At 40.7% G+C, this 24,153-nt stretch overlaps 1 protein-coding gene across 1 annotated transcript in view; it reads left to right on the top strand.

Annotated features, from left to right (window-relative positions):
• Positions 1 to 24,153, top strand: part of MYO5C (myosin VC) — a 56,001-nt gene that overhangs the window by 26,301 nt on the left and 5,547 nt on the right. Inside the window, exons 21-36 of the mRNA XM_077827789.1 lie at positions 123 to 269; positions 1,173 to 1,337; positions 1,567 to 1,660; positions 2,246 to 2,309; positions 4,329 to 4,509; positions 5,372 to 5,465; positions 6,521 to 6,584; positions 6,699 to 6,779; positions 7,832 to 8,012; positions 10,242 to 10,335; positions 11,302 to 11,362; positions 18,295 to 18,463; positions 20,232 to 20,319; positions 20,819 to 20,917; positions 22,600 to 22,754; positions 23,980 to 24,069. Coding sequence (XP_077683915.1) covers positions 123 to 269; positions 1,173 to 1,337; positions 1,567 to 1,660; positions 2,246 to 2,309; positions 4,329 to 4,509; positions 5,372 to 5,465; positions 6,521 to 6,584; positions 6,699 to 6,779; positions 7,832 to 8,012; positions 10,242 to 10,335; positions 11,302 to 11,362; positions 18,295 to 18,463; positions 20,232 to 20,319; positions 20,819 to 20,917; positions 22,600 to 22,754; positions 23,980 to 24,069 — 1,827 coding nt within the window. The remainder of the gene's footprint in view (positions 1 to 122; positions 270 to 1,172; positions 1,338 to 1,566; positions 1,661 to 2,245; positions 2,310 to 4,328; positions 4,510 to 5,371; positions 5,466 to 6,520; positions 6,585 to 6,698; positions 6,780 to 7,831; positions 8,013 to 10,241; positions 10,336 to 11,301; positions 11,363 to 18,294; positions 18,464 to 20,231; positions 20,320 to 20,818; positions 20,918 to 22,599; positions 22,755 to 23,979; positions 24,070 to 24,153) is intronic.

A 24,153-nucleotide genomic window follows, 5' to 3' on the forward strand; every position in this document is an offset into this window, starting at 1 on the left:
TTTTAAGTGTTAGGATTTTAACATGGTTGTTTATCCCTGTAGATAGAATCACAGAACATCTGAATAGATGTTGGTTGATCCACCAAATAATTGTAGGAGTTTGTTGCTCTCTTGTTTTAAAGATGCTCAAGGAACACAAGGCTGTAATCCTTCAGAAACATGCCCGTGCTTGGCTTGCAAGACGCAGATTTCAGAATATTCGGCGATTTGTGTTGAATATCCAGCTTTCGTACAGAGTTCAGCGACTGCAGAAGAAACTAGAAGACCAGGTAGATGACAAGAATCCATTCATGTTTTCTATTAATTTTCTTTCAATGCATTTGTTTTATTGCGAGTCAATCACATGTGAATTAGACATTTATGCTAATAATATCATCTGCAGTTCATTAGACACGAAAAATTTGCATGAGGGGTATGGACCCTGATAAGGGCCTAAAACAACCACAAATTGTCTTCCCATGCAGGCACACTATTCTATATTTGTCCAGAGGGGCTTCCTTGTACTTTTTGAAGCATTTGGTACTGACCCCTCTTGATGATGGGATTCTGGACTAGACGGCCAGTGGTTAGATCCGGTGTGGCAGTTCCTATGTATGCTGCAATTGTTCAGTCACTTCTCTTTGATCCTGTTCACGCTGGGATCAGAACCAGATTAGCTGCAACTCTGTTTAGATGCATTTGCTGTTTTGTGGGTTCTACCATGGTTTTCTTTCAGGGACAATTTTTTGAGAGCCATATTAGCCAAACTGGTTTTATAATATGGCTTTAACCTCATTTTCAGACAGAAATTTCCCTGGTTGTAGTGAACATGAATGAGCAAGGGAAGGGGTCAGGCAGTAGATTAGCTGTTTTCTCATAACTAAGGCAAGGTTAGGTGGTAAATTGTTTTTGTTGTCCAAGTATTACTTGATTCTGTTCTTGGAGGTCATTCTTTGCTAATACAGTGTCCAAACAGTTTTTAAAAATTGAGAGAACAAATATTCAATTATTAGAGATTTCCAATGAAAGACACAAAAGTTGGGCTTTGGTAACTGATGGAGGGATAGAGCAGAACCTGTTGCAACTGTTTTGGGAGGGGAAATGTGTGTATTTCACTAATAATATAAGTTACTAAATAGAATGGAACAAAACTCTAATTTGGTTTCATTTCATTTTATGTTTACTCATTTTAGAACAAAGAAAATCATGGCTTACTGGAGAGGCTGACTCACCTGGCTTCGACTCATGCGAGTGACCTAGATTCAATCCAGAAACTTGAATTAGAGCTTGAAAAATTAGTGACACAAAAGAGAACCTCTGAGGAAAAAGGAAAGAAATATAAGGAGGACACTGAACAGGTTAATCTTCCTGTTCCTGGTGGTGTTCGCAATTTAAGATAATTTATTAATCTTTTAGCTACTGTGACAATGGGTTTATGTAGTGCCTGATCCTGAGGGTTGCTAAGCATCTGCAACTTCTAACAAAGTCTGCAATTTCCTTTAAACTGTAAGCCCTGGGTTTCAATGAAAGATTTTTTTTTTTGTTCATTTTTAATTTGTGTCTTTTATTAACTTCTTATGTTTGCAGAAACTCTCAAAACTTGAGAAACAGAATGCAGAACTGCAAGAACAAAAAACATTCTTAGAACAGAAGCTCCAAGAGGAAACTGAGGAAATGAAAGGTACAATAAGAAAGCAGATGTAGGGCAGTTTTGCAAAGTTGCAGTGGAGAACAGTGATAGAGCCAGCTCCTCAGCCGGTGTAAATAGGCATAGCTCTGTTGAAGTCTGTTTACTGTAGCTGGACATCTGGCCTTTAGTTACTCATCTCTGAAATGCTCTATTTAGGGTATGTAGTGCCCAGGCTCTTCATTCTAGAGTCTATGTAGGAACAGAAGCTTTCCTCTCTCCCTTGCCTCTTGTCTCTGAGGGAGCTCATAGCATTCCCTTCAAAACTCTTCTCTTTGCTTGATTCTTTTAGTATATTGCTCTTAAAAATCCAAATTCTCTTGAAAGGTTAGCACGTGGAATCAAAATCTGTAATTACATTTTAGAACCCATAGCACGTTGATTTGTCAGAACTTGCTTATGCTGTGGTTCTGCATCTCAGGATTAATGTGGTTACATGTGATATGTTAATTCTAAACTAAACTATCCAAAGAATTGCTTATTAAAACAAAAACTCATGTTCATGCTCTTAATTTTTAATTTACTCTAAATGTTCACTGTTACATGAAGAGCCTTCAAATATAATTTTTTTCCCCACAGACAAAATGGATGACCTCACAAAACAACTGTTTACCAATGTACAACAAGAAGAAAGACAAAGAATGTATGGAATTTAAGTTATTTTAAAACTACATTTTTCTTACTCTCTCTCTGCCTTTTTTTTTTCTTTCTGAAAATGAATTATGCATGCATAAACACAAAAATCGTTCCGTTCTCCATGGCTATTGGGGTATATATTCGAATAGGAAACTAAAACATGTCAACAGAGGGAAGGTTAAAGACATCAGTCATGTGCCTGGGAAATTGTATGGTTTCCTTTGATCAATTTTGCTTTTACAATTTTCTGTTTTTAATTCTCAAGCATATTTTTGAGAACTGAGAGGAGAGTCTGATCATAATGGTGCCTTTGGAAATACACTGTGGGTTGCAGTGCATGAGAATAGGCTGATGGTGACACCAGGCAGATTTTTTGTGACTTAGAGGGAAAAAGACAGAAAAGGAGGTTGACCTTAGGGAAATCAGACAATGTCATGCCCACAGCCAGCTCTTGCAGTTACACTCTCTCTCTCTCTCTCTCTGACCACCAACATTTCAAAGAAATAAAAGGGCATTTGCTTGAAAATACAGGACAAAGCTTAGTTTTAAGGCACGGGCCCTCGCTACCCAAAGTGTTTCCATTTGTGTCACAAAACCACATAGTTCGTCCACATGTTATGAGCCTTTGTATGATTGTTGCTTGAAAACGTACCTTTTATCTGATAAGATGCTTCACAGTAGCTCCTAAATGTATATGATTTGTAGAACATTCAGCACAAAATAAGAGACATCCCTTAAAATACAGGGAAATGTGGTTACTCAACCTCTCCAAAAGTTGGAAACCCTGTGTCCTTCTCAAGTGAGAGAGTCTCCCGTCGACATCGCATAGTGCGGACCCCGCGGTAAGTCGATCTAAGCTACGTCGATTTTGAGTTACGCTATTCAAGTAACTCAAATTGCGTAGCTTAGATCGAATTTCCCATGTAGTGTAGACAAGGCCTGAGTGAAGACTGTCTCCACCACCTGGGTCTCACAGGGAGCTAGCAGGAAAGGCGAGGACACTTGCGCTGTATTACTGGCTGGGGGTACATCTACATAGGGAAAAAAGCCTGCAGCAGTGAGACCCTCCTCTGTCACAGGGTTTCAGGGCCCGGGCTTCAGCCCAAGTGGGAATGTCTACGCTGCTATTTTTAGTTCCATAACATAAGCCTGAGTCAGTTGACCTGGGCTCTGAAACTCACTGCTTTTTTTTTTTTTCTTTTTCAATGTAGACTTTCCCTTAGACATAGGGGTTGTTCTGCCTTTGAGCCCTCTACCTCAGTCCCCATAGCCAGGTAGATGTAGGGAGGCCTGGGCACATTCCTGTCATCCTCTCATCAACGTTGCAGATGATTCTGAGAAGCTAGGCTGGGATTTTGAGAAGTGCTCAGCATTGGCCTAACTCTGCTCCCACTGAAGTCATTCAGAGCAAAGTTAGGCTGACACTGTGCACTTTTGGAAATCCCACCCATCTCATTTACCTGTCCCACCCATCCCCCATTTTCTCTTGCCCAAGTTGTGGTGGAGGATTCCACCAAGTGTCTTCTGTGACACATTCAAGAGAGAATATGTTCCATTATTCTTAGATACCTTTAGTAACTTTCTGAAAATTAAAAGGTTAGGTTTTTTGCATTTCTGGTTATTAGGTCAGTAAGTGATATTAATAGTTGACAGTATTTCCCCTCTGTTTTCAGTCCCACCTAATATTTTTTACACCTTATACATTTTATGCTTTTTTCAGTTGAAGGGTGCACCTTGTCTGTCATTCCAGCTGGTCCTGTTTCAATGGATATATCTATATATGAACTGGAGGTGTAGTTTTTGACTCACATAGACATATGCATGCTAGCTTTGAATGAGCTAGTGCCCTAAAAACAGAATTGAAGCTGCAGTGACGTGGGCAGCAGAATATTCTGATAGTTTCAAGTCTAGACGTACCCATAGCCTTCGGTCTCCAAAACTGCAAATCAAATGAAAAAACAGAACAAAACACTTCTTCACCTGGAGATGGGTTTTTAAAAAGTGCTTTCTTTCTGATTCCTTGCAGAATACTTGAGAAAAAGTTCCAAAATGAGAAGCAAGACTATGAAAAAGAAATTGAGTCATTAAAGGGAGAAATTAAGACTCTCGAAGAAGAGAAAATTAAGCTGCAAGATCAAATTCAGGAAGAACATATCATTCAGGATGGCTTAAAACTGGAAGTAGGACACCTTCAAAAACAGGCAAAGGTAGGAGGAATGTTTAAGTAAACAAAACCAGGGATGGTCCAGTTTATTTTAGTTTCTTCCCTATATACTGCAAATAGAGAATTTCAGTGCTTTATTGAGGCTCCATCTTTTCTGTTTTGTTGTTTTATGTACAGTACATTTTAAAGCAAGCTGTGGTTAGTAAAAATCTGGTTGAGGCAATAGTGTATATTTACTGTTGGCTTCAATACACGTGTTAAAACCAGAGAGACACAAAATTACTCTCATTTTCACAAATGACAGCTGGTTAGTACATTTATTTGAGTATAAAATCTGAAAATTGCACTTCTCACAAACCCACTGCCAACTAAAAACAAAACAACAAAAAAACTGTATCTATTGTCCTGATGAAAGGAATATTTGTAACCTAATTCTGCCCTCAGAATAAGCACAACTTAAAATGTGGCCAGTGAGAACTGTGCAAAAATATTGGAGGACTGAATTGGGCCTTAAACATTTGTCCATTAAAATATGTCAATCAACTTTTGGAAGAAGGTATTAATTCAGTAGGAGGACATTTCCTAAATATTATTTATTCCCTTTTATAAACAGAACCTGTTTGTGTGTGTTTAAAAACAGCAAAATATTCTTCGAGTCAAATATTGTAGCATAAACTATATATGCTGTGTCAGAATCTTACTATTAGGTTCTCTTATATAGGTGAATATTTGAGACCTTTTACTAGACTGATTTAAACAGAACACATTTTAAATCTTGTGGCATGTTGATCAAACTGTTGTTAATTATAATACTGTTTACAACTTAGTCAATATCTGGCCCATCTTAGTCACTCATTTTTATCTCATTGGACTCCATCTCATTCTGAAAAAATTGTCCAATTCAGATGATACCTGAATTGCAAAAGGAAATTGAACTGCTTCAGACACAGAAAATGGATGTGGAAAAGCAGGTCCAATCCCAGAAGCAAGAAATGAGAGGTAATTGACAACTATGTAATTCAGAGCATTTACAGACATTTACGATTCTGTTTTAATTGATTAAACTTATATATGTTTAGTTGTGTCAGTTTTTCTAGATATATTATAAAAGGTAAAAACACTCAGAGGTCAAAACTTCTCAGACAGACATTAAAAAACAAACAAAAAACCAAATAAACCCCCTTGCCCAAACCCAGAATGAACTCCATTCCATCAGCCACATTATCTTCCACCAGAAAAAGCCTGAGGGAAAACAGGTGAGTATTACTGCGTGCTGAATGAATACCAACACCAGGGACTCCTCACCAAGAACACTCAGTCCTCTCTCATTTAAACAACAGTGTTGTTAATTCAGATGTCTCAGATGATTGCCCTTGCTTTGGGATCACATGACAGAGGAGTTGGTCTCTCAGCCAGCCAGCACTCAACCCATTTACAGATCAAAAGTAACACCTTGAATTTAACTCAGAAATGAATAAGTAGCTAGTACAACTCACAGAGCACGGATATAATATGCTCTCTAGCACTGATTCAGCAAGGCATATGCCTAAAGCCCATGAGTAGTTGAAGGGATTGCTGACATTCTTAAAGTTAGGCATGTGCTTCACCAGAGTCTGTGAGAAATGCTGAACTGGAGACTGTGAGAAATGTTGCTTAACAAGAGTGCTGCCACTGACTGCACTCGCTGCAGAACCTAATAGCTTGAAGGTGCAGCTCCTATGTAAATCATCTTGCGGTAAGCAAAGCATTAAATAGCTACGGTGTAGATAACTCCAGCAAGGTCCAAATTCGGAAGGAAAGGACATAACTTTCATATCAAGTGCATGTGATAGACAGCATCCTGGGCACTTGTACCTACCTAGATATCCATAAAGAGATAGGGATAGAACGAAGTCTCTGGATTGTACTCCTTAGTTAAATTAAGTATATGTATCATCCACCAGCAAAGAAGTTGTCTGCTTTAGAAAGAGGCTGATGTGATTATTTGTATGACATTTTTATTCTGAAAATTTAAGGAGAAAATTCATTCTTTACATAATGATGTTTATTTTCAGAAAAGGTGTCGGAAGTTGCGCAACAGTTTCTTGAGAGCTATGATGTTGAGGATGTAAGAAGCAGGTAAAATATATACATTTTTTTCTAGGCTTTTTAAAAATGTAAAACAATCATACTTTTAAGATATTTAATTTCTTCATCCATACACATTTTACATTGTCTTGCCTTGTATTTTAGGCTGTCCACAGAAGATTTGGAACATTTAAATGAAGATGGAGAACTTTGGTTTGCTTATGAGGGCCTGAAAAAAGCCACAAGGTTAGTTTTAATTATGTAATGTATTGTTCATAATTCTGGCCTGAGATTCATAGGATAAACTGTAAGGGGCAGTAATAAGGAAACTGGTCTTACAGTATCATACTGCAAGCATCATGTAACAAGTGAACAAACATTGCCTAATAGCGGAATAGTTTAGGGCTCAATCCAGCAAATCGCATTATTATGAAGTCAATGGGACAAATGCATGAATAAAAAATTACTCATGAATAAAACTTGCAGGATTGGGCATTATAAACATTAAGTAAGGATGGTGGTATTTTAATAGTGGAAGCATTGGAAACATATGGATATTTTTTAATAGCTAGAGAACTTTCCATGGGGATTCATGAGACTAATCTCCATAAATTTTAATGTTTTGATGAGCAACCCAATCTTTGAGTGGAGAGGCATGGACTGAAAGGAACGAAAAAGCTCGGACAGTCTTGGTGGATATATTGTGTACAAGAAAACTTTCTCTGAGCTTTGTTTTAAACCAATCATATAGCTTTTGTTTAGTACTGTACAGCTAGAAAAAGGAAATAATTTTGACCTTAGAAGCCTTTAAGAACCAGTGTTACTAGTGAGATCCATTTAGTTTGGGCTAAAATCTCACTGCACATAATTTGGACGTTTTGTATTTTACAAGGTCCTTAATCCACCTGACATGGTTACTTTCTCTGATTTACATGTCTGCACATGGTGGTCTTTCTTTAAAGATTCTGAAGTTGTTAAATGAAATCTCTGTTTACAGACATAAACAGTACATTGCATGCATATCAGGAAAGATGAGATAACTGAATAACTTTGAACTGTATAGTCATAAATTATAACATAAAACTGAAAACTATTTAGATTGAACCCTTGTCATGAGAAACAAAATGTGTGTGTTCTGGGAGCTCATAATTGGTCTGAATTCCTGGGGTGTTGAGGTTCTGGAGTTGTTTCAGCTCTGTGCCTTGTTTTCACACTGCTTTTGTCTTGACCCTGGGAGAAGGCATATTGCTGCCAAAGTTATACTCTGTCTGTAGCTTCCAATTTTTGTTTTTTAACAGAGTGTTGGAAAGCCAATTCCAGTCTCAGAAAGAGAACTATGAAAAAGAGATTGAAGCTTTGAACTTTAAAGTTGAACATCTTAGTCAAGAAATTATCCATTTACAAAAGTTGTTTAGGGAGGAAAATGACATAAATGACAGCATCCGACTTGAAGTTAGTAGACTAACATCGGAAAACATGGTAAGGTTCAAGTACTGCAGAGGTTAGTACTATCTTGTCGGACAGAACCTTTTCTCTTATTACCTTGGGACAGAATCCTGCCCCAAGCGTATTTGTGGCATGAAACCCTCAGTATTTCTGCAGGCACTTCCATTAATCTCGATGGACCCCAGAGATGTAACCATGTCAAAATACACAGCCTTTACATCCACACTGGAGTAAAGGCTGTGGTGATGCCCAACAAACTGCCATACATGAGGACATCATCAGGAGATGTGACAGACTTGGTTGGCCTGGTCTACAGCCAGTTTGTTCAGCCACATGGAGCTACTCTGTCTTAGCCCCTTGCTGCTGTGTAAACCTGGGCTGAGAAATGTCCTCAATGTGCATTTTTGTCGTAATCGTCAAATGTTAAAATACCCATTTTACAAACTCTGATTCAGCAGGAGCTGCATGGTCATGCACCTGAAAGCAGAATGTGGCTCAAGTGGTTGATACTTTCCTAAGGAAACAGAAAAATCACAGTGTGAGCTTAGATTGTATTTTAACCCTTTGTATGCCCATGTGACTAAGACTTATGATTTTATAAAGGATTTTGTTCTATTCAAAATATTGTCATGGTGGACATTGGTAGGCTCATACAAGTATTATGCTGGACATACTGTACGCTCTTCCTTGCCATTCTTATGGGATTTTTTGTTTCAAATTACAATAATAATTTGTGCAAATATGGAGTTTTACACTGGACAGCTATTCAGGAATACAAACATCTATTTCTAAGCTTTTAGGTCGCTTGAATAGAGAATTAGTTAGAAAAACAATACCAGAGCTTTAGCATTGATCAGGAAGCTATCATATTTAGCCATTTCAGTACATCCATAATTTAAACAACTGGTCTGAAAATCAAATAAGACCTCTATTGTTTGACTGATGGTATGTGTTTATCTTTCTCATCGGTGGATGTCATAGCTTAATAAAGAGAGTTTCTTAATGAAAAAATAACCCTTTCCAGAGCAACACAAACTAGAATCAGAATTACACAGTATGTTGCATGCTGGAGGTACAGTATTTCAAACTGATATAGCTAGGAGTCATGCTATATCATGCTACAGTGTCTTTGTAGGCAAACAGCCACCATTAACCATACAGCAATAGCTCATACAAACATACATCTTTAGAACACAAGAGTTTTGTTTTGGTTTTTTTTTTAAATTCATACATGGAAAGATGGCGGAACACTTGGGTTAATCCCTCTACTGGTTTTGAAAAGTACCAACCACTTGGAACAGACAAAAGGAAACTTATTTTACTGCTTTTTCTGAAAGATGGTGTTTCTTTCATTGTAACAACCACCTGGGTAAGCAGTCAACCAGTCCCAGTTAAGCAAAGCTCAACATTCTGCAGTTTTAAAGAGTTCAGATCCAATAATTGGGTGCCAGTCATAATGACGTCCTGTAGTTGGATGCATACAGGCCGCCAGGATTGCCAGCTGTTTTGCACACATACAGCATGTGGATAGAACCAGGACCTTCACCTCCCAAAATTGAGTCCCTTAGCATGTAAACTTTAAGGGTAATCTGTCAAGCATCTGTCATAATATCTAGCATAGCAGTGGGTTTCAACGTCTGGTCCACTGACCCCAGGGGACCCACAGACTGTGTAAGACTTTCCAAAGAGGTCCGCACTTCCATTTGAAATTTTTTTAGGGGTCTGCAAAATGAAAAAAAGTTGAAACCCGCTGCTCCATAAGTTTGAGCAGTCTGAGGTTCCATCCACCAAAGGGCAGTTATTCACATAAAGCAGCCAGTAAATTACAAGCATTTGTTATAAGTCCAAAGCCTGTTTGAACACTTGAGCAATACAAAATCTTCTGACCAAGAGATGAAAGTGCTACCGCCTGCACCATACTGATATTGATACGCATGGAATATACATTTCCAAGAAGGAAGTGCATTCTCTAGTGTATAATGTTATTTCCTTTGATTGGAAAAAAGTAAGAGTCAGTAGGAGAAATATTTTCAAAACTTAATTTGACGTTACTGAGATGAAAAAGCATTTCAAAAAGGGAGCCTATAATATCATTTCTTTCTGAAGTGTTTTGTAATATATAAGAGAGACTTTCTAAAAATAAATTGAACTGGAAAAATGAAAATCATGACATAGTTTCCTTTAAACTAATTCAGCTGTTTAAACTTTAGGCAAAATATTGAGAGACTAAATTATTCAAGTGTTTTTTTCCTCTTTATAAAGATGATCCCAGACTTTAAACAGCAGATTTCTGAACTTCAAAAGCAAAAGGTGGATCTTGAACAACGCCTTCGAGAACAAGCTGCCAAGATGAAAGGTAAAAAGCCAACGTGGGGCCTGTCTTGCAAACAAGTACAGGGAGCCTAGGGGACCCCCCTACTAGCTCATCGGTGCCACTGGCAGGACTCTGTCCTCTCCCCTTCAGGCATGGAGGGGGTGGCATTTTGATGGGAGAGGGCAAAGTGGAACACTGCTGTGTCACCCCTCCAATGATGTGGATCATCTATAGATTCCATGCCTCTGGCGTAACTTAGAATTGGTTGACAGCAGCTCTAAATCGTGTCAGATCTGCGGCTGGTCCACATCTCCCCCTGTCTCTCCTGCACTGAATAGAGTTCTGGTGCATGAGAGAATCTTTCCCATGGCTGGGGTTTATTTACTACGTTCCATGCCATTACTGTGGGCCAAGTCTGGATTCCTCATGGATGCAAAGCTCCCATTGAATTTAGTGGGAGTCTGGACTGAATAAAACTTAAAATCTGAAAATCCTGGCTGTCAGGATTTGGCCCATAGCAATGAAAGATTTTCTCTTGTTTATAAACACTTGGTTCCTCAACAATGTTTTCATTTTATATGAAACTTTATTGCAAATTGTAATTACTGAAGGAGTTGCAAAAGTCTCTATGTCATGTAATCATCAGAAGAGGGAAATAGTCAGTTATTTAACATTTAATTACATGACATGCACCTTGTAAATTGGTCTGATACTACATGTACTGTATTGGTCTGATACTACATGTCTGATCCTGTGCCTTTTATGGGCACTCAGCTCCCATTGCATACTGGACCTATTATTAAACAGTTGCTGTGTAAGCAAAGGACTTTTTTGATATGGGTATTTCCCTTGTAATCCAGTATTGTTACAGGAAATAGGAAGAGGTTATTATGTGTAAGAAAATATTAACTAAATTCCAACCTAGATCAATCAGCAAACTTGGGGCCGGGGGGGGTAATTGTTTGTGTTTCTTTTGTTGTTGGATATTTATTTTTTTAACCATCACAGGAAAAATGGAAGAAATGCCTAATCAGGTGCATCACAGTCTGTCAGAGAAAGGTCAAAGGAGGTAAATATTATTATTATTTTAAATTAGGGTGTCAAGCAATTAAAAAAATTAATCACGATTAATCGCACTGTTAAACAATAATAGAATACCATTTGTTGAAATATTTTTGGATGTTTTCTACAATTACAAATATTTTGATTTCAATTACAACACAACACAAAGTATACAATGCTCACTTTATATATATTTATTTATTACAAACATTCGCACTATAAAAAAGAAACTTCAGTTCACCTCATTAAAGTACTATATTGCAATCTCTTTATCATGAAAGTTGGACATACAAATGTAGAATTATGTAAAAAAAGAATAACTGCACTTAACAATAAAACAATGTAAAACTTCAGAGTCTACAAGTCCACTCAGTCCTACTCAGGGGTGAAAGTAACTTAAAGGACTTACCGGTACTCCAGAGTCCTGAGCGGGGACGTGGCCTCAACTGGAAGACGCGGGGCCTTTAAAACAAGCCCACAGGGGCTTACTTTCACCTCTGGTCCTACTTCTTTTTCAGCCAATCACTAAGCAAACAAGCTTGTTTACAATTGTGGGAGATAATGCTGCCGGCTTCTTGTTTACAATGTCATCTGAAAATGAAAACAGGCATTCGCAGGGCATTGTTGTAGGGCGTAGCAAGATATTTACATGCCAGATGTGCTAAAGATGCATATGCCCCTTCATGCTTAGACCACCATTTCAGAGGACATATGTCCATTCTGATGACTGGTTCTGCTCGATAACGATCCAAAGCAGTGGGGACCGATGTGTGTCATTTTCATCATCTGAGTCAGATGTCACCAGCAGAAGGTTGATTTTTCTTTTTTGGTGGTTTTGGGTTCTGTAGTTTCTGCATCGGAGTGTTGCTCTTTTAAGACTTCTGACAGCATGCTCCACACCTCGTCCCTCTCAGATTTTGGAAGGCATTTCAGATTCTTAAATCTTGGATCTAGTGCTGTAACTATTTTTAGAAATCTCAGACTGGTACCTTCTTTGCGTTTTGTAAAATCTGTTGTGAAAGTGTTCTTAAAATGAACAACATATGCTGGGTGGCCATCAGAGACTGCCATAACGTGGAATATATGGCAGAATGCAGATAAAACCACGGAATAGGAGACATACAATTCCCCCCAACGAGTTCAATCACAGACCTGCAGGGCTCAAGTAGAGTTTCTAGCTTTTGCAGTTTTTCAACATCTGTCGGCACTGATAGTGCTCTTGAAGAGCTAATGTGGACGTGATAGCGGCTTTATTGCAAAGCAGGCGCTGAATCATAGCCAATGTGGAGTTCCACCTGGTTTAAATTAAGGCTGTCGATTCGTCGCAGTTAACTCACACAATTAACTCAAAAAAATTAATGGCGATTAATCGCTTTCTTAAACAATAGAATACCAACTGAAATTTATTAAATATTTTGGGATTTTTTCTACCCTTTCAAATATATTGATTTCTATTACAACACAGAATACAAAGTGTACAGTGCTCAACTTATATTATTATTTTTATCACAAATATTTGCACTGTAAAAATGATAAAATAGTATTTCAGTTTAGCTCATACAAATACTGTAGTGAAATCTCTTTATTGTGGAAGTGTAACTTACAAATGTAGATTTTTTTTGTTACATAACTGCACTTAATAAAAGAATGTAAAACTTTAGAGCCTACAAGTCCACTCAGTCCTCTTACTTGTTCGGCCAGTTGCTAAGACAAACAAATTTTATTTACATTTACGGGAGATTCTGCTGCCTGCTTCTTATTTACAATGTCACATGAAAGCGAGAACAGGTTCGCATGGCACTTTTGTAGCTGGCGTTGCAAGACATTTACGTACCAGATACGCTAAACATTCATATGCCCCTTCATGCTTCGGCCACCGTTCCAGAGGACATGCTTCCATGCTGCTGATGCTCATTAAAAAAAGTGCATTAATTAAATTTGTGACTGAACTCTTTGGGGGAGAACTTTCAGAGTAACAGCCGTGTTAGTCTGTATTCGTAAAAAGAAAAGGAGTACTTGTGGCACCTTAGAGACTAACCAATTTAGTTGAGCATAAGCTTTCGTGAGCTACAGCTCACTTCATCGGATGCATACTGATATATGCACAGTATGCATCCGATGAAGTGAGCTGTAGCTCACGAAAGCTTATGCTCAAATAAATTGGTTAGTCTCTAAGGTGCCACAAGAACTCCTTTTCTTTTTGGGGAGAACAGTACGTCTCCTGTTCTGTTTTACCCGCATTCTGCCATATATTTCATGTTATATCCGTCTCGGATGATGACTCAGCACATGTTCGTTTTAAGGACACTTTCACAGCAGATTTGACAAAACGCAAAGAAGGTACCAATGTGAGATTTCTAAAAATAGCTACAGCACTCGACCCAAGGTTTAAGACTCTGAAGCACCTTCAAAAATCTGATTGCAACAGGGTGTGGAGCATGTTTTCAGAAGTCTTAAAAGAGCAACACTACGATACAGAAACTACAGAACCCAAAGCACCAAAAAAAAAAAAAAAAGAAAATTGACCTTCTGCTGGTGGTATCTGATTCAGATGCAAAAATGAACATACATCGGTCCGCTCTGCTTTGGATTGTTATCAAGCAAAACCCATCATCAGCATGGACGCATGTCCCCTGGAATGGTGGTTGAAGCATAAAGGGACATATGAATCTTTAGTGCATCTGGCACATAAATATCTTGTGATGCTGGCTAGAAATGCCTGTGATGCCATGCAAACACCTGTTCTCGCTTTCAGGTGACATTATAAACAAGAAGTGGACCGCATTATCTCCTGCAAATTGTAACAAAACTTGTTTGTCTGAGCGATTGGCTGAAGTAGGACTGAGTGAACTTGTAGTCTCCACAGTTTTACATTGTTTTATTTTCGAATGCAGTTATTTTTTTGTACATAATTCTAGATTTGCAAGTTCAACTTTCATGATAGAGATTGCACTACAGTACTTGTATTAGATTAATTGAAAAATACAATTTCTTTTGTTTTTTACTGTGAAAATATTTGTAATCAAAAATAAATAGCGAGCACTGTACCTTTTGTATTCTGTGTTGTAATTGAAATCAGTATATTTGAAAATGTAGAAAACGTCCAAAAATATTTAAATGAATGGTATTCTATTATAAAGAGTGTGATTAATTGCGGTGAATTTTTTAAATGGCTTGACAACCCTAGTTGAAATATCTTGTACAAGAGGTTCTTGTTGTGATGGGTTGGATCACAGAAAACTCCTTGGAGGCTGCCAACTGATGTGCCAAGACTATTTCTGCTCCTGCTTTCCTGCCCTGTCAGTTTAGGACTTCAGTGCCCTGCCCGGTTTCAGCCAGACCCACTAGGCTGCTGCAAACCCAGACCCACGTCTGAACCACGTCCCCTAACAGCTGTAGGTTTAACTGAAAGCAGCGTACAGAAGTGTTCCTGTCTTTAACACTCAGATGCCCAACTCCCAATGGAGTCCAAACCCTAAATAAATCCGTTTTACCCTGTATAAAGCTTATACGGGGTAAACTCATAAATTGTTTGCCCTCTATAACACTGACAGAGATATGCACAACTGTTTCTCACACCCCCCCCCCCCAGGTATTAATACATACTCTGGGTTAATTAATAAGTAAAAGTGATTTTATTAAATGCAGAAAGTAGGAATTTAAGTGATTCCAAGTAGTAACAGACAGAAAAAAGTGAATTACCAGGCAAAATAAAATAAAACACGCAAGTCTAAGTCTAGTACAGTAATAAAACTGAATACAGATAAAATCTCACCCTTAGAGATGTTTCCATAAGTTTATTTCACAGACTGGACACCTTCCTAGTCTGGGCACAGTCCTTTCCCCTGGTACAGCCCTTGTTCCAGCTCAGGTGATAGCTAGAGGATTCCTCATGATGGCTCCTCTTTGGTCTGTTCCACCCACTTATATATCTTTTGCATAAGGCGGGAATCCTTTGTCCCTCTGGGTTCCCACCCCTCCTTCTCAATGGAAAAGCACCAGGTTAAAGATGGATTCCAGTTCAGGACCCGGACCGCCACCGGGTGAGTACTAGCGGGTGGTGCCTTTTTTTTTATTTCCACTCCCCCTGGTTTCTCCACCTGACTACGCCACTAATTCAGGTGACATGATCACATGTCCTGTGAGACCCCAAGCCTTCATTCCTCCCAGCCTGACTCACAGGAAGGCCTGTCTGCAAACAGAGCCATTCACAGTCAATTGTCCTGGTTGATGGGAGCCCTCAAGATTCCAAACCACCATTAATGGCCCACACTTTGCATAATTACAATAGGACCTCTTAGTTATATTTCTAGTTACAGATACAAGAGTGATACATTTATACAAATAGGATGACCACGCTCAGTAGATTATAAGCTTTGTAATGATACCTGACGAGACCTTTTGCATGAAGCATATTTTAGTTATATTATATTCAAACTCATCAGCATACTTTCTTAAAATCATACAGAGTACAACATCACACTTGTTTCTGTCCATTTGAACCTTGTTGTATTCATAGCTCTGTACTGTTAGCTGGACTGTGTTTGAAATGGCCCACAACTATTCTACATTTTGCTAACACGTTTTCAAAACCACCATCGCTGCGTGCTACTGTAATGGATCACGGCAGGCTGTGAGCAATGCAAGTCGTGTTCAAAAGGCAAGCGACTGGCTACTGCTACCATGTTACGTGCACTGTCAGTACTAATTGTTGTTACCTTTTCTTGAATATTCCATTCTTTTGCAACATCCATGAAACTCTCTGCACATGCTTCAGCATAATATCTCTCTTCAGTGTGAGTTACAGTTACCACATGGACACTGCAGTCGTTTGCTGTATCAATAAGGTGTGCCATGACACCAAGATCGCTGTGATTGCTCAAGGATGTCCGGTGATCACCAGTGAAAGCAACAGCCAGTGCATTTTTCAGACGCTCAACTTTGTAGTCTTCTCGTTGTCATATAGGTCACTTATCTGTGATGCAATGGTTCCTCGGGAGGGCAAGGTGTATGACTGATTGGAAGATGCAATTTGAATAATATCTCTTAGCCCTCTGTCATTTACAATGTTGAGTGGTCAGCAGTCCATAGCTATCTACTTTGCAATAGCATTGGTTAAGGTGTTGAACTTTGTTTGATCCGTGGGCCTGTAGCGATCCTGAAACTCTGAAACTGTCGCGGCTGGCTGGATTCGTTTGCTGGTGGTGGGTTATCTGTACCACGAGCCAGAGGCAAAAGCATACTTAGAACGTAGGTGGTACTGCAGACTTGAGGTGCTTCTGCGGTACTGGGACTCAGCCATGCAATAGCTACAGATAAGTCTTTTTAGGCAAAGCACCATCTGGAAGTATTTTAAACATAAACTTCCCATTCAAAAGTCCTGAGCTGTTGCTGCTTTGCTCTATTACCTTTTTCTGATATTTAATCACTCCAGATCATGAAAGCACAGTAGAACTGTGTCAATGTCTGGAATAATTCAATACATTCTTCTATATAATCAATATATTTGTGTCCTGTTCAAAAGAGTCCTTGCCATGGATATGGAAAGATTTTACCTCAGGATTAACATTCAGTAGGGGAGTGAATAGTGCAGGAGGCTTTTTTTCACCTGCTGCTGCTGGGTTAGCCTTTTGTATACTATTTTGTGTGCCTTCTTTAGAGGAGTCTTGGCTTATTGAAGGGGTAAGGTTTTCTTGGTTGGTTGGCTGGTTGGTTTTTATCTATCTATATCTCAGTACTCTGGAGATGAGGGGTGTGAGTTGTGCAGGAGAAAGGTGAATTATTGATGCTACTCATGTTGGAGGGGGTTTCTGAGCTCACCAGGTTCACCTCCTGTCCGAAGAGAGTTTCATCTTAGACATCTGCATTCAGTGTTGGGAGAGGACAGGGGAGGGGGGAAGTAAGCAAGGACTTGTGCAGGAGGAGGGTCTGGGGTGACAATGGGGAGGAACAAGCAGTAACTTGTGCAGGAGGAGGGTCTGGGAGGACAGGGGGTGACAATGAGGAGGAACAAGCAGTAACTTGCGCAGGAGGAGGGTGAGGGAGGTGTCTTGATGCTGCTGCTTCTGGAAGGGTGGTTTCTGGTGCTGGGCTCGCCAGGCCCGCCTCCTTTTCCGGAGCTAGGTGGGCTCCCTTCTGCTGAATGAGCCCTTGTTTGCAAGGGAGGGTGGATTTTACCTCAGGGACTCATCACACTGCTGAGCTCGCCAGGCCCATGTTCTCTATGGGGTACCCCTGGAGTGAGCGGCCAGCTAGGGGAACTGAGGCACGACTCGGGGTGGGGGGGTTGGTCCTGGGAGGGAGGGGTTGACCAGGAGCATTAGGGCCCGGGCTTCAGAGCCGAGCCCTGGGCAGCACAGAGCTGGCGGGGGGGTGGGGAGCGTGCAGCTGGAGGGGGGGAATCAGCTCCCGCTGCGGGTGGCACGAGCGGGGGAGGGGGACAGCCCCAGCAGCAAGCGGCAGGGAGCTGTTTTTACTTTAGTTTTTTGCCGGAGCCGGCATGAGAGCCACGTGTTTCTGCTGCCCCTTCTCTTTCCGCCCACCCGCCCTCCGGTGGCAGCTTGCGGTACTGCGCCTCTCTCCCGAGCAGCTGATGCTGCCCTGCTGCGATTAAAAAAAAATCAACCCAGGTTCATTGTGCTGTGCGTTAATCGCACCCCTTAACGGCAGTTAATTGACAGCCCTATGTTACATCTCTTTGAGAAATGTGGATTCAATGCCACAGGCTGAGCAGACACACTTAAAACCTTATAGGGACTGGCATTGTATTTAGCAAGTACCACTCATTACTGGGGTGATGTAATGATAAGGTGGGAAATTGCTTCTGCCAACTCCAACAGGTGCCTCAAAAAAACAGAACTTGTAACCCATCTTGAAGCAATATTGTGCTTTGCGGGAAGAAGAAGAAGAAGAAAGGAACAAACTCTTTGTGATTTCTAGGACACTGGAAGACCAGGCTGAAACACACACAAAAGAAGAAGAGAAGCAGATTGCCACAATCCAAGAAATTCAGAAGACAAACAATCACCTAAAGGAACAACATGAAATTGAGAATAAAGTAAAGAGCAAGATAAAGCAGGAGGCATTTCATCTTACTCTGGAAAACATGGTGAGGAATGATATTCGAGGTTACACAGTAGGCGCTAAACCAGAGGTGGGAAAACTTTATGGGCCAAGAGCCACATCTGGGTGGGGAAATTGTGTGCAGGGCAGAAGGTTGGGGTGCGGGAGGGAGTGTGGGGTGTGGGAGGGGGTGCGGTGTGCAGGAATGGGCTCAGGGCAAGGGATTGGGGCAGAGGAGGGGTGCGGGATGTATGAGGGGGCTCAGAAAAGAGGGTTAGGGTGAACGAGGGGTGCAGAGTGCAGGAGGGAGCTCAGGGAAGGGGGTTGGGGTGCGACGGGGTGCAGGGGGCTCAGGGCAGCGAGTTGGGGTGCAGGAGGGGTGCAAGGTGCAGGCAGGGAGTTGGGTTTCAGGGTACAGGAGGGGTTTGGGCTCTGGCCCAATGGCGTGCACTGGGGACAGGGCAGGTTCCCTGCATGCCTGCCCTGGCCCCACGCTGCGCCACTCTGGGAAGTGGCTGAAACCACATCCCTAGGAGGCAGGGGGCACAGGGCTCCATGCACTGCCCTTGCCACGCCTCCAGGTACCTCCCCTGAAGCTCCCATTGGCCGTGGTTCCCAGTTCCCAGCCAATGGGAGCTGCAGGGGGTGGTGCCTGGAGGCAAGGGCAACACATGGAGCCCTTCCCCCCCACTACCCCTAGGGCCCCAGGGTCATGGTGCTGGCGGCTTCTGAGAACAGCGTGGGGCCTGCGGCACCATGGGGGTCAATCCCATGGGCTGAGTCCAAAGTTCTGAGGGGCCAGATCCAGCCCGTGGGCTGTGGTTTGCCCACCCCGTGGGCTGTGGTTTGCCCACCCCTGTGCTAAACATTTCCCAGCCGAGTGCAGCCGCACAAGGCGAGGGTGCAAAGGTCCATCTCCCTGGCATCTCTATACTGGCCTAGGCAGAGTTTCAGTCCTTGTGCTCCTGGCGTGCAGAGAATGAGGAACTGTAGAGCCAACAGTAGCAGTGGAAATCCCAGCTGGAGAGGGACGTATCCATGGCTTTATTCCCTGCTGCCCCAAATTGGGGCCAGCAGGAGGAAGAAGGCACACAGGCCATTGTTGTGTGTGCTTTCTCTGTGCTCTCTCAGATATAGTTTGTTTGCTTAAGACACAGTGCCTCCATAATCTCCCATTGAAGTGCAACACTTCCTAAACCATCCAACCTGCAGGTACTAGTTTAAAGTTACAGTTTAGCCCAATCAAGCAAAAGATTTAAAGGCATAGTGCAGTTCAGTATTATGCTCGGAGGTGAGAGCGATTTTACCCCATTTCTCAAGCCTCTGCTTGGAATTCCCATTGATTTTGAGGACAGAGGGATTGCGGTATCAAGCTTGTATTCAGTGGGACTACTCACAATCTGAAAATTAAGTACATACATAAGTCTTTGCAGAATTGGGACCGAATATTCTAAAAGGGAAATGAAGTTAGCGAGCCAGATAAATATTGACCTATGTGAGACCAGCTACTGAGCAGATTTCTGCACGTGCTGTCTGAGTGATTGGTTCATCAGCAGTGCTGGTAAGGATGTACCCCTTTGCAGCATTGCTCCAGATCTCAGTTTATTGCTCTCTGTGGAGGTAGAAGCAGAGATCTACTGACTTGTTACTTGACTTTTTTCTTTCAGTCATCATCCTGAATTTTTGTCCAGGATGTAACAGTAATTTTTGATATCCATAAATGGAGTAAGACTTACATATACCAATCAAAGGCAATATTTTAAAAAATTCAGGTAGCTATAAATTCACTCGCCATCTTGATTTGATTATTGTAGGATCTTGAAGAAGAGTTAGACATGAAAGACAGAGTAATAAAAAAATTGCAGGATCAGATCAAGACTCTTACCAAGACTATTGAAAAAGGTAGGACTTATTTTTTAAAGTTTAAAATGGTTTTGAATGTGTAATACAGGGTATGTGTGTGTGAGAGAGACAGAGCGAGGCAGTCAGAAGGTTGTGAAATTCAATTTTTCAACAACAAAAGATGGGAAAGCTTTAGAAAAAATTTCATAAATGTTTGCCCTGTTTTTCAGCCCATTTTATAAAAGTATGTATATGTGTGTACACTTTTTTTTTTGTACAGAATTAGTTTTCACTCTAAAAGTTGTTTTAAAGGTTGAAAACCTGACTAATATTGGGATGGGTAGCCAGAGCCTCACTTGTTTAGTGTAAGTAGTCCCACAGGAGTAGACTATTCATGTGAGTAATCTGAGCAGGAATTGACCAATAAGACTTGAGCCATAAACTGCAAACAGGAGCTACAGTATGTTTTTGGCAGTAAGACCTGCATGTCTCTCATAGTTTATTTTAACATGTTAACATTTCATTAGCCTGTGAGTAAGAGTACATTTACTTTTGACAGCCAATGAAACACATGTGCCAGCTGTGCCTAAAGAGTACATTGGAATGATGGAATACGTAAAGGAAGATGAAGCAAGAATTATTAAAAATCTCATCCTTGGTACTTCAGTTACACTTTGAATTCCAGCCACATTTAATTATATTCAATATAGCATGTTAAACAAAATCCAAGATCTGTTCATTTCAGTTGTACTCGTTGTCAACTTTGATCTCTTTATTTACCTTCTCTCTCACTTTACTCTTAGGGGCACCATACTATTCTTTTCTATTACTGCTGATTCAAAGTGTTTCAAAGACAGAAGTATTTATCTGGTGAAAACTTGTTTGTCTCATATCTCTGACTCTACTGTCTAGCTTCTTATTTGTTCACTTCTGAAACTAGAAATCTTGAGTACTGCAGGACCTGAGTTTAATTCTCCTTCCTGGTCTACCTCTTCTGTAAGTCATTATCTCTAGAACTTTGCTAGAAGTTGTCTGTACCCCTCTGCTGAAATCACAAGCCCCTGCTCTCAAAACTTCAGGGATACAGAATGTTTCAGTTGGACTGTTCTTGCTTTATGACTCAGGGCTGTGTCACCTCTCCTGTTTGGTCTCTCATCCAGTCTTCTACCCACTTGCTCTTCTTATCTATCTAGGCTATTTATTTAGCAGAGGTCACCATAATATCTAGGCATAGCATCTCTGGGTCATGGTCTCCTCTTTTTTTCCCTCTGCCAACTCCTTCACTAGTGGTTGAAATTTCACTTATGTTTCTCCTTCCAAGTGGAATTCTTTTCTTTCCTCTGAGTTGTTTCCACTCATTAAATCTCACTGTCAAACCATTTTTTTCTTGCTTTAGCTCGTGATTAACAGTAAACTCTACTCCTTTTCAGTGCGCTCCCTGACCCCCATTAACTAATGTACAAGAAAACATATATCCTCTCTATTGCTTCAGATAAGAGCTTTCTTTTCCTCTGCTCGACTCCACCTTCATGTATTACCATTCCTTTCTACTTGAACAAGACGTACTGTACTTTATAAACTTGTTACAGTATTTCCTACCTATCTGCAAAACTTTTTTTTTAATATATTTCTATGAGGAATGCTAAGTGGAAATGTATTGTCTTGTAATTATTAGAGCTGAGCAAGAACCAAAATTTCTGACCTGCAGAAAATTTCGTGCTTCTGGAAAAAATCCATTCTGATTCAGAACAAAAAGTTGGACCTGTGAAATTTTCTATGAGAGGGGACATTTTGAGAAGAACTGAAATGGAATTTCTCTAAAACATCCTGCTTTCCAGCCATCTCCTTGCCTAACTGTGTGCCAGGGAGCCAGTGCTCCTTGGGCATACCCGGCTCCCCTGCAGTTCACCTGGCCACTGCCAGTGCGCCTCATCTCCCCCACGGTGGGAGGCTATGGAGCACCAGCTCCCCAGCAGCTGGCCAGAGGAGCTGTGGGTGAGGCAGGGAGCTCAGCCTGGAGGCAGCCCACCTGGTGGGTTGCCCAGGATACTGAAAACCTGGGCTGCCACGGAGTGGGTGAGCCATGGTGCTCGGAATGATTTTCTGACCGAAAATCTAAATTTTGCAGATGGTGAATTCGGCACTGGGAAATCATTCTGATGCAGTTTCCTGACCTGCTCTAGTAATTGTACAGGAAAAGAAAATTCATCCACAATCAATCAAGAACGTGGTTAGAAATTAATCCAGTGCCTTTTACCTATTTAAGAAAGACTAGATGGTGATAATACCTTTGTATCTACTATGTGTAATGAACACCCTATTTGACTCTGCTTTGCTCAGATCTAAAGCCACGTGGAGTGGTAGTGAATATGATTCCGGGCCTACCAGCTTACATCCTGTTCATGTGTGTGAGATATGCAGATTATGTGAATGACGATGACATGCTGAAATCTTTCATGAGTATAACCACTAATGGTATCAAACAAGTTATTAAGGTAGGCATATTTCTTGCATATTTTGCTTTATTCTACTATTTTATTGGTTTCATTGTATAGGCTTACAACCTGTACACATTATACCTGGGAAAATGTTGATATTTGTCATCCGCTGGTCCTCCGGAGTTAAGAATATCATAGATGGTGACAATGGTTTGGTAGTTGCACTGCAGTAGCACCTACAGATCCCAGCCGGGGTGAAGGGCCTATTGTGCTGGTACAGTCCATACATACTGCATAAAGATTGCCCTCTCCCAAGAAACTTTCAGCACTGAGACATAACATCCAATACAGTACATCGAAAAGTTAGCTAAATAAGTAAGTTTTTTACTTTGTTTTCAGCCATAGTAAGAGTTTGTTGCATGAGGTATTGCCAGACGTGATACGGGGCTTCTTTTAGGACGGAGATGAGGTTTGAAGAGTGTATTTGTTACAAGACTGCATTGTGTGGAATCTAGAATGCTATTGCCACTACACTTCCAACGGTGTAATTGCGTTTAAACACAGTTCTTGCTAGCATGGCACTAATAGATCTGAATCCTAGAAAACCATGTTGTAAACCAACTTACAAAACCATACTATAAGCTAGGACCCTCTGTCTGTGGTCCCATCTGCACTACAAATTCCACCATGGCACTATCTGGATATTATGTTGTGGCCTAGTGACCCAGTAAAGCAAAAAGCACAGTTCTGTTTTGTGGCACAGATGGAAGTGAAACATGTTTTATGCCGTTTAACTTGTAGTATAGACAGAACCTACAACTCAAGTTTGTCAACAATTTTATAACCCGGTTCACCCCTTACACTGGGCAAGGAAAGCATGTCAGCACCTTGCTACCAAGAACCATGTTTAAACACAGCTGTAACTTACATAGGCCCAACAGCTGACTTCCAAAGCAATACTTACGTATAATTTCATGTCAGTTGTGTATACATACTGTGTTCAGTCCTTTTGCAGTAAGACTTCCAGTAATTTTTGGAGCCCCCATACACACTGTCTAGCCAACCCATGGTACAACTGCATTTAAATAATATACAAAGATTTTAAGGCCATTATAGACATGGGCACACTTTGTATAGATAGCGTTTTAGAAATACTGTTTGCTCTTTTCACTGTAGCTTGATGCTACTACACTAACTCTGTGCTGGTCATAAGTTTCAATAATAAATTAAACTTTAGGGGATCATGTTGTTTAAAAAGGTTGTTTTATATGTCATTGTTTAGGAGCATGCTGAAGATTTTGAGATGTTGTCCTTTTGGCTCTCCAATACATATCATTTTCTTAACTGTTTGAAACAATACAGCGGGGAAGAGGTAGGAATAATTTAATCACTTCACATTTTACATAATTTCACTGAATTTTATAACCAAATGGGGCAGGGATCATCAGATGGGACC

Source organism: Eretmochelys imbricata, chromosome 10 (assembly GCF_965152235.1).
Source record: "Eretmochelys imbricata isolate rEreImb1 chromosome 10, rEreImb1.hap1, whole genome shotgun sequence".
Lineage (NCBI taxonomy): Eukaryota > Metazoa > Chordata > Testudines > Cheloniidae > Eretmochelys > Eretmochelys imbricata.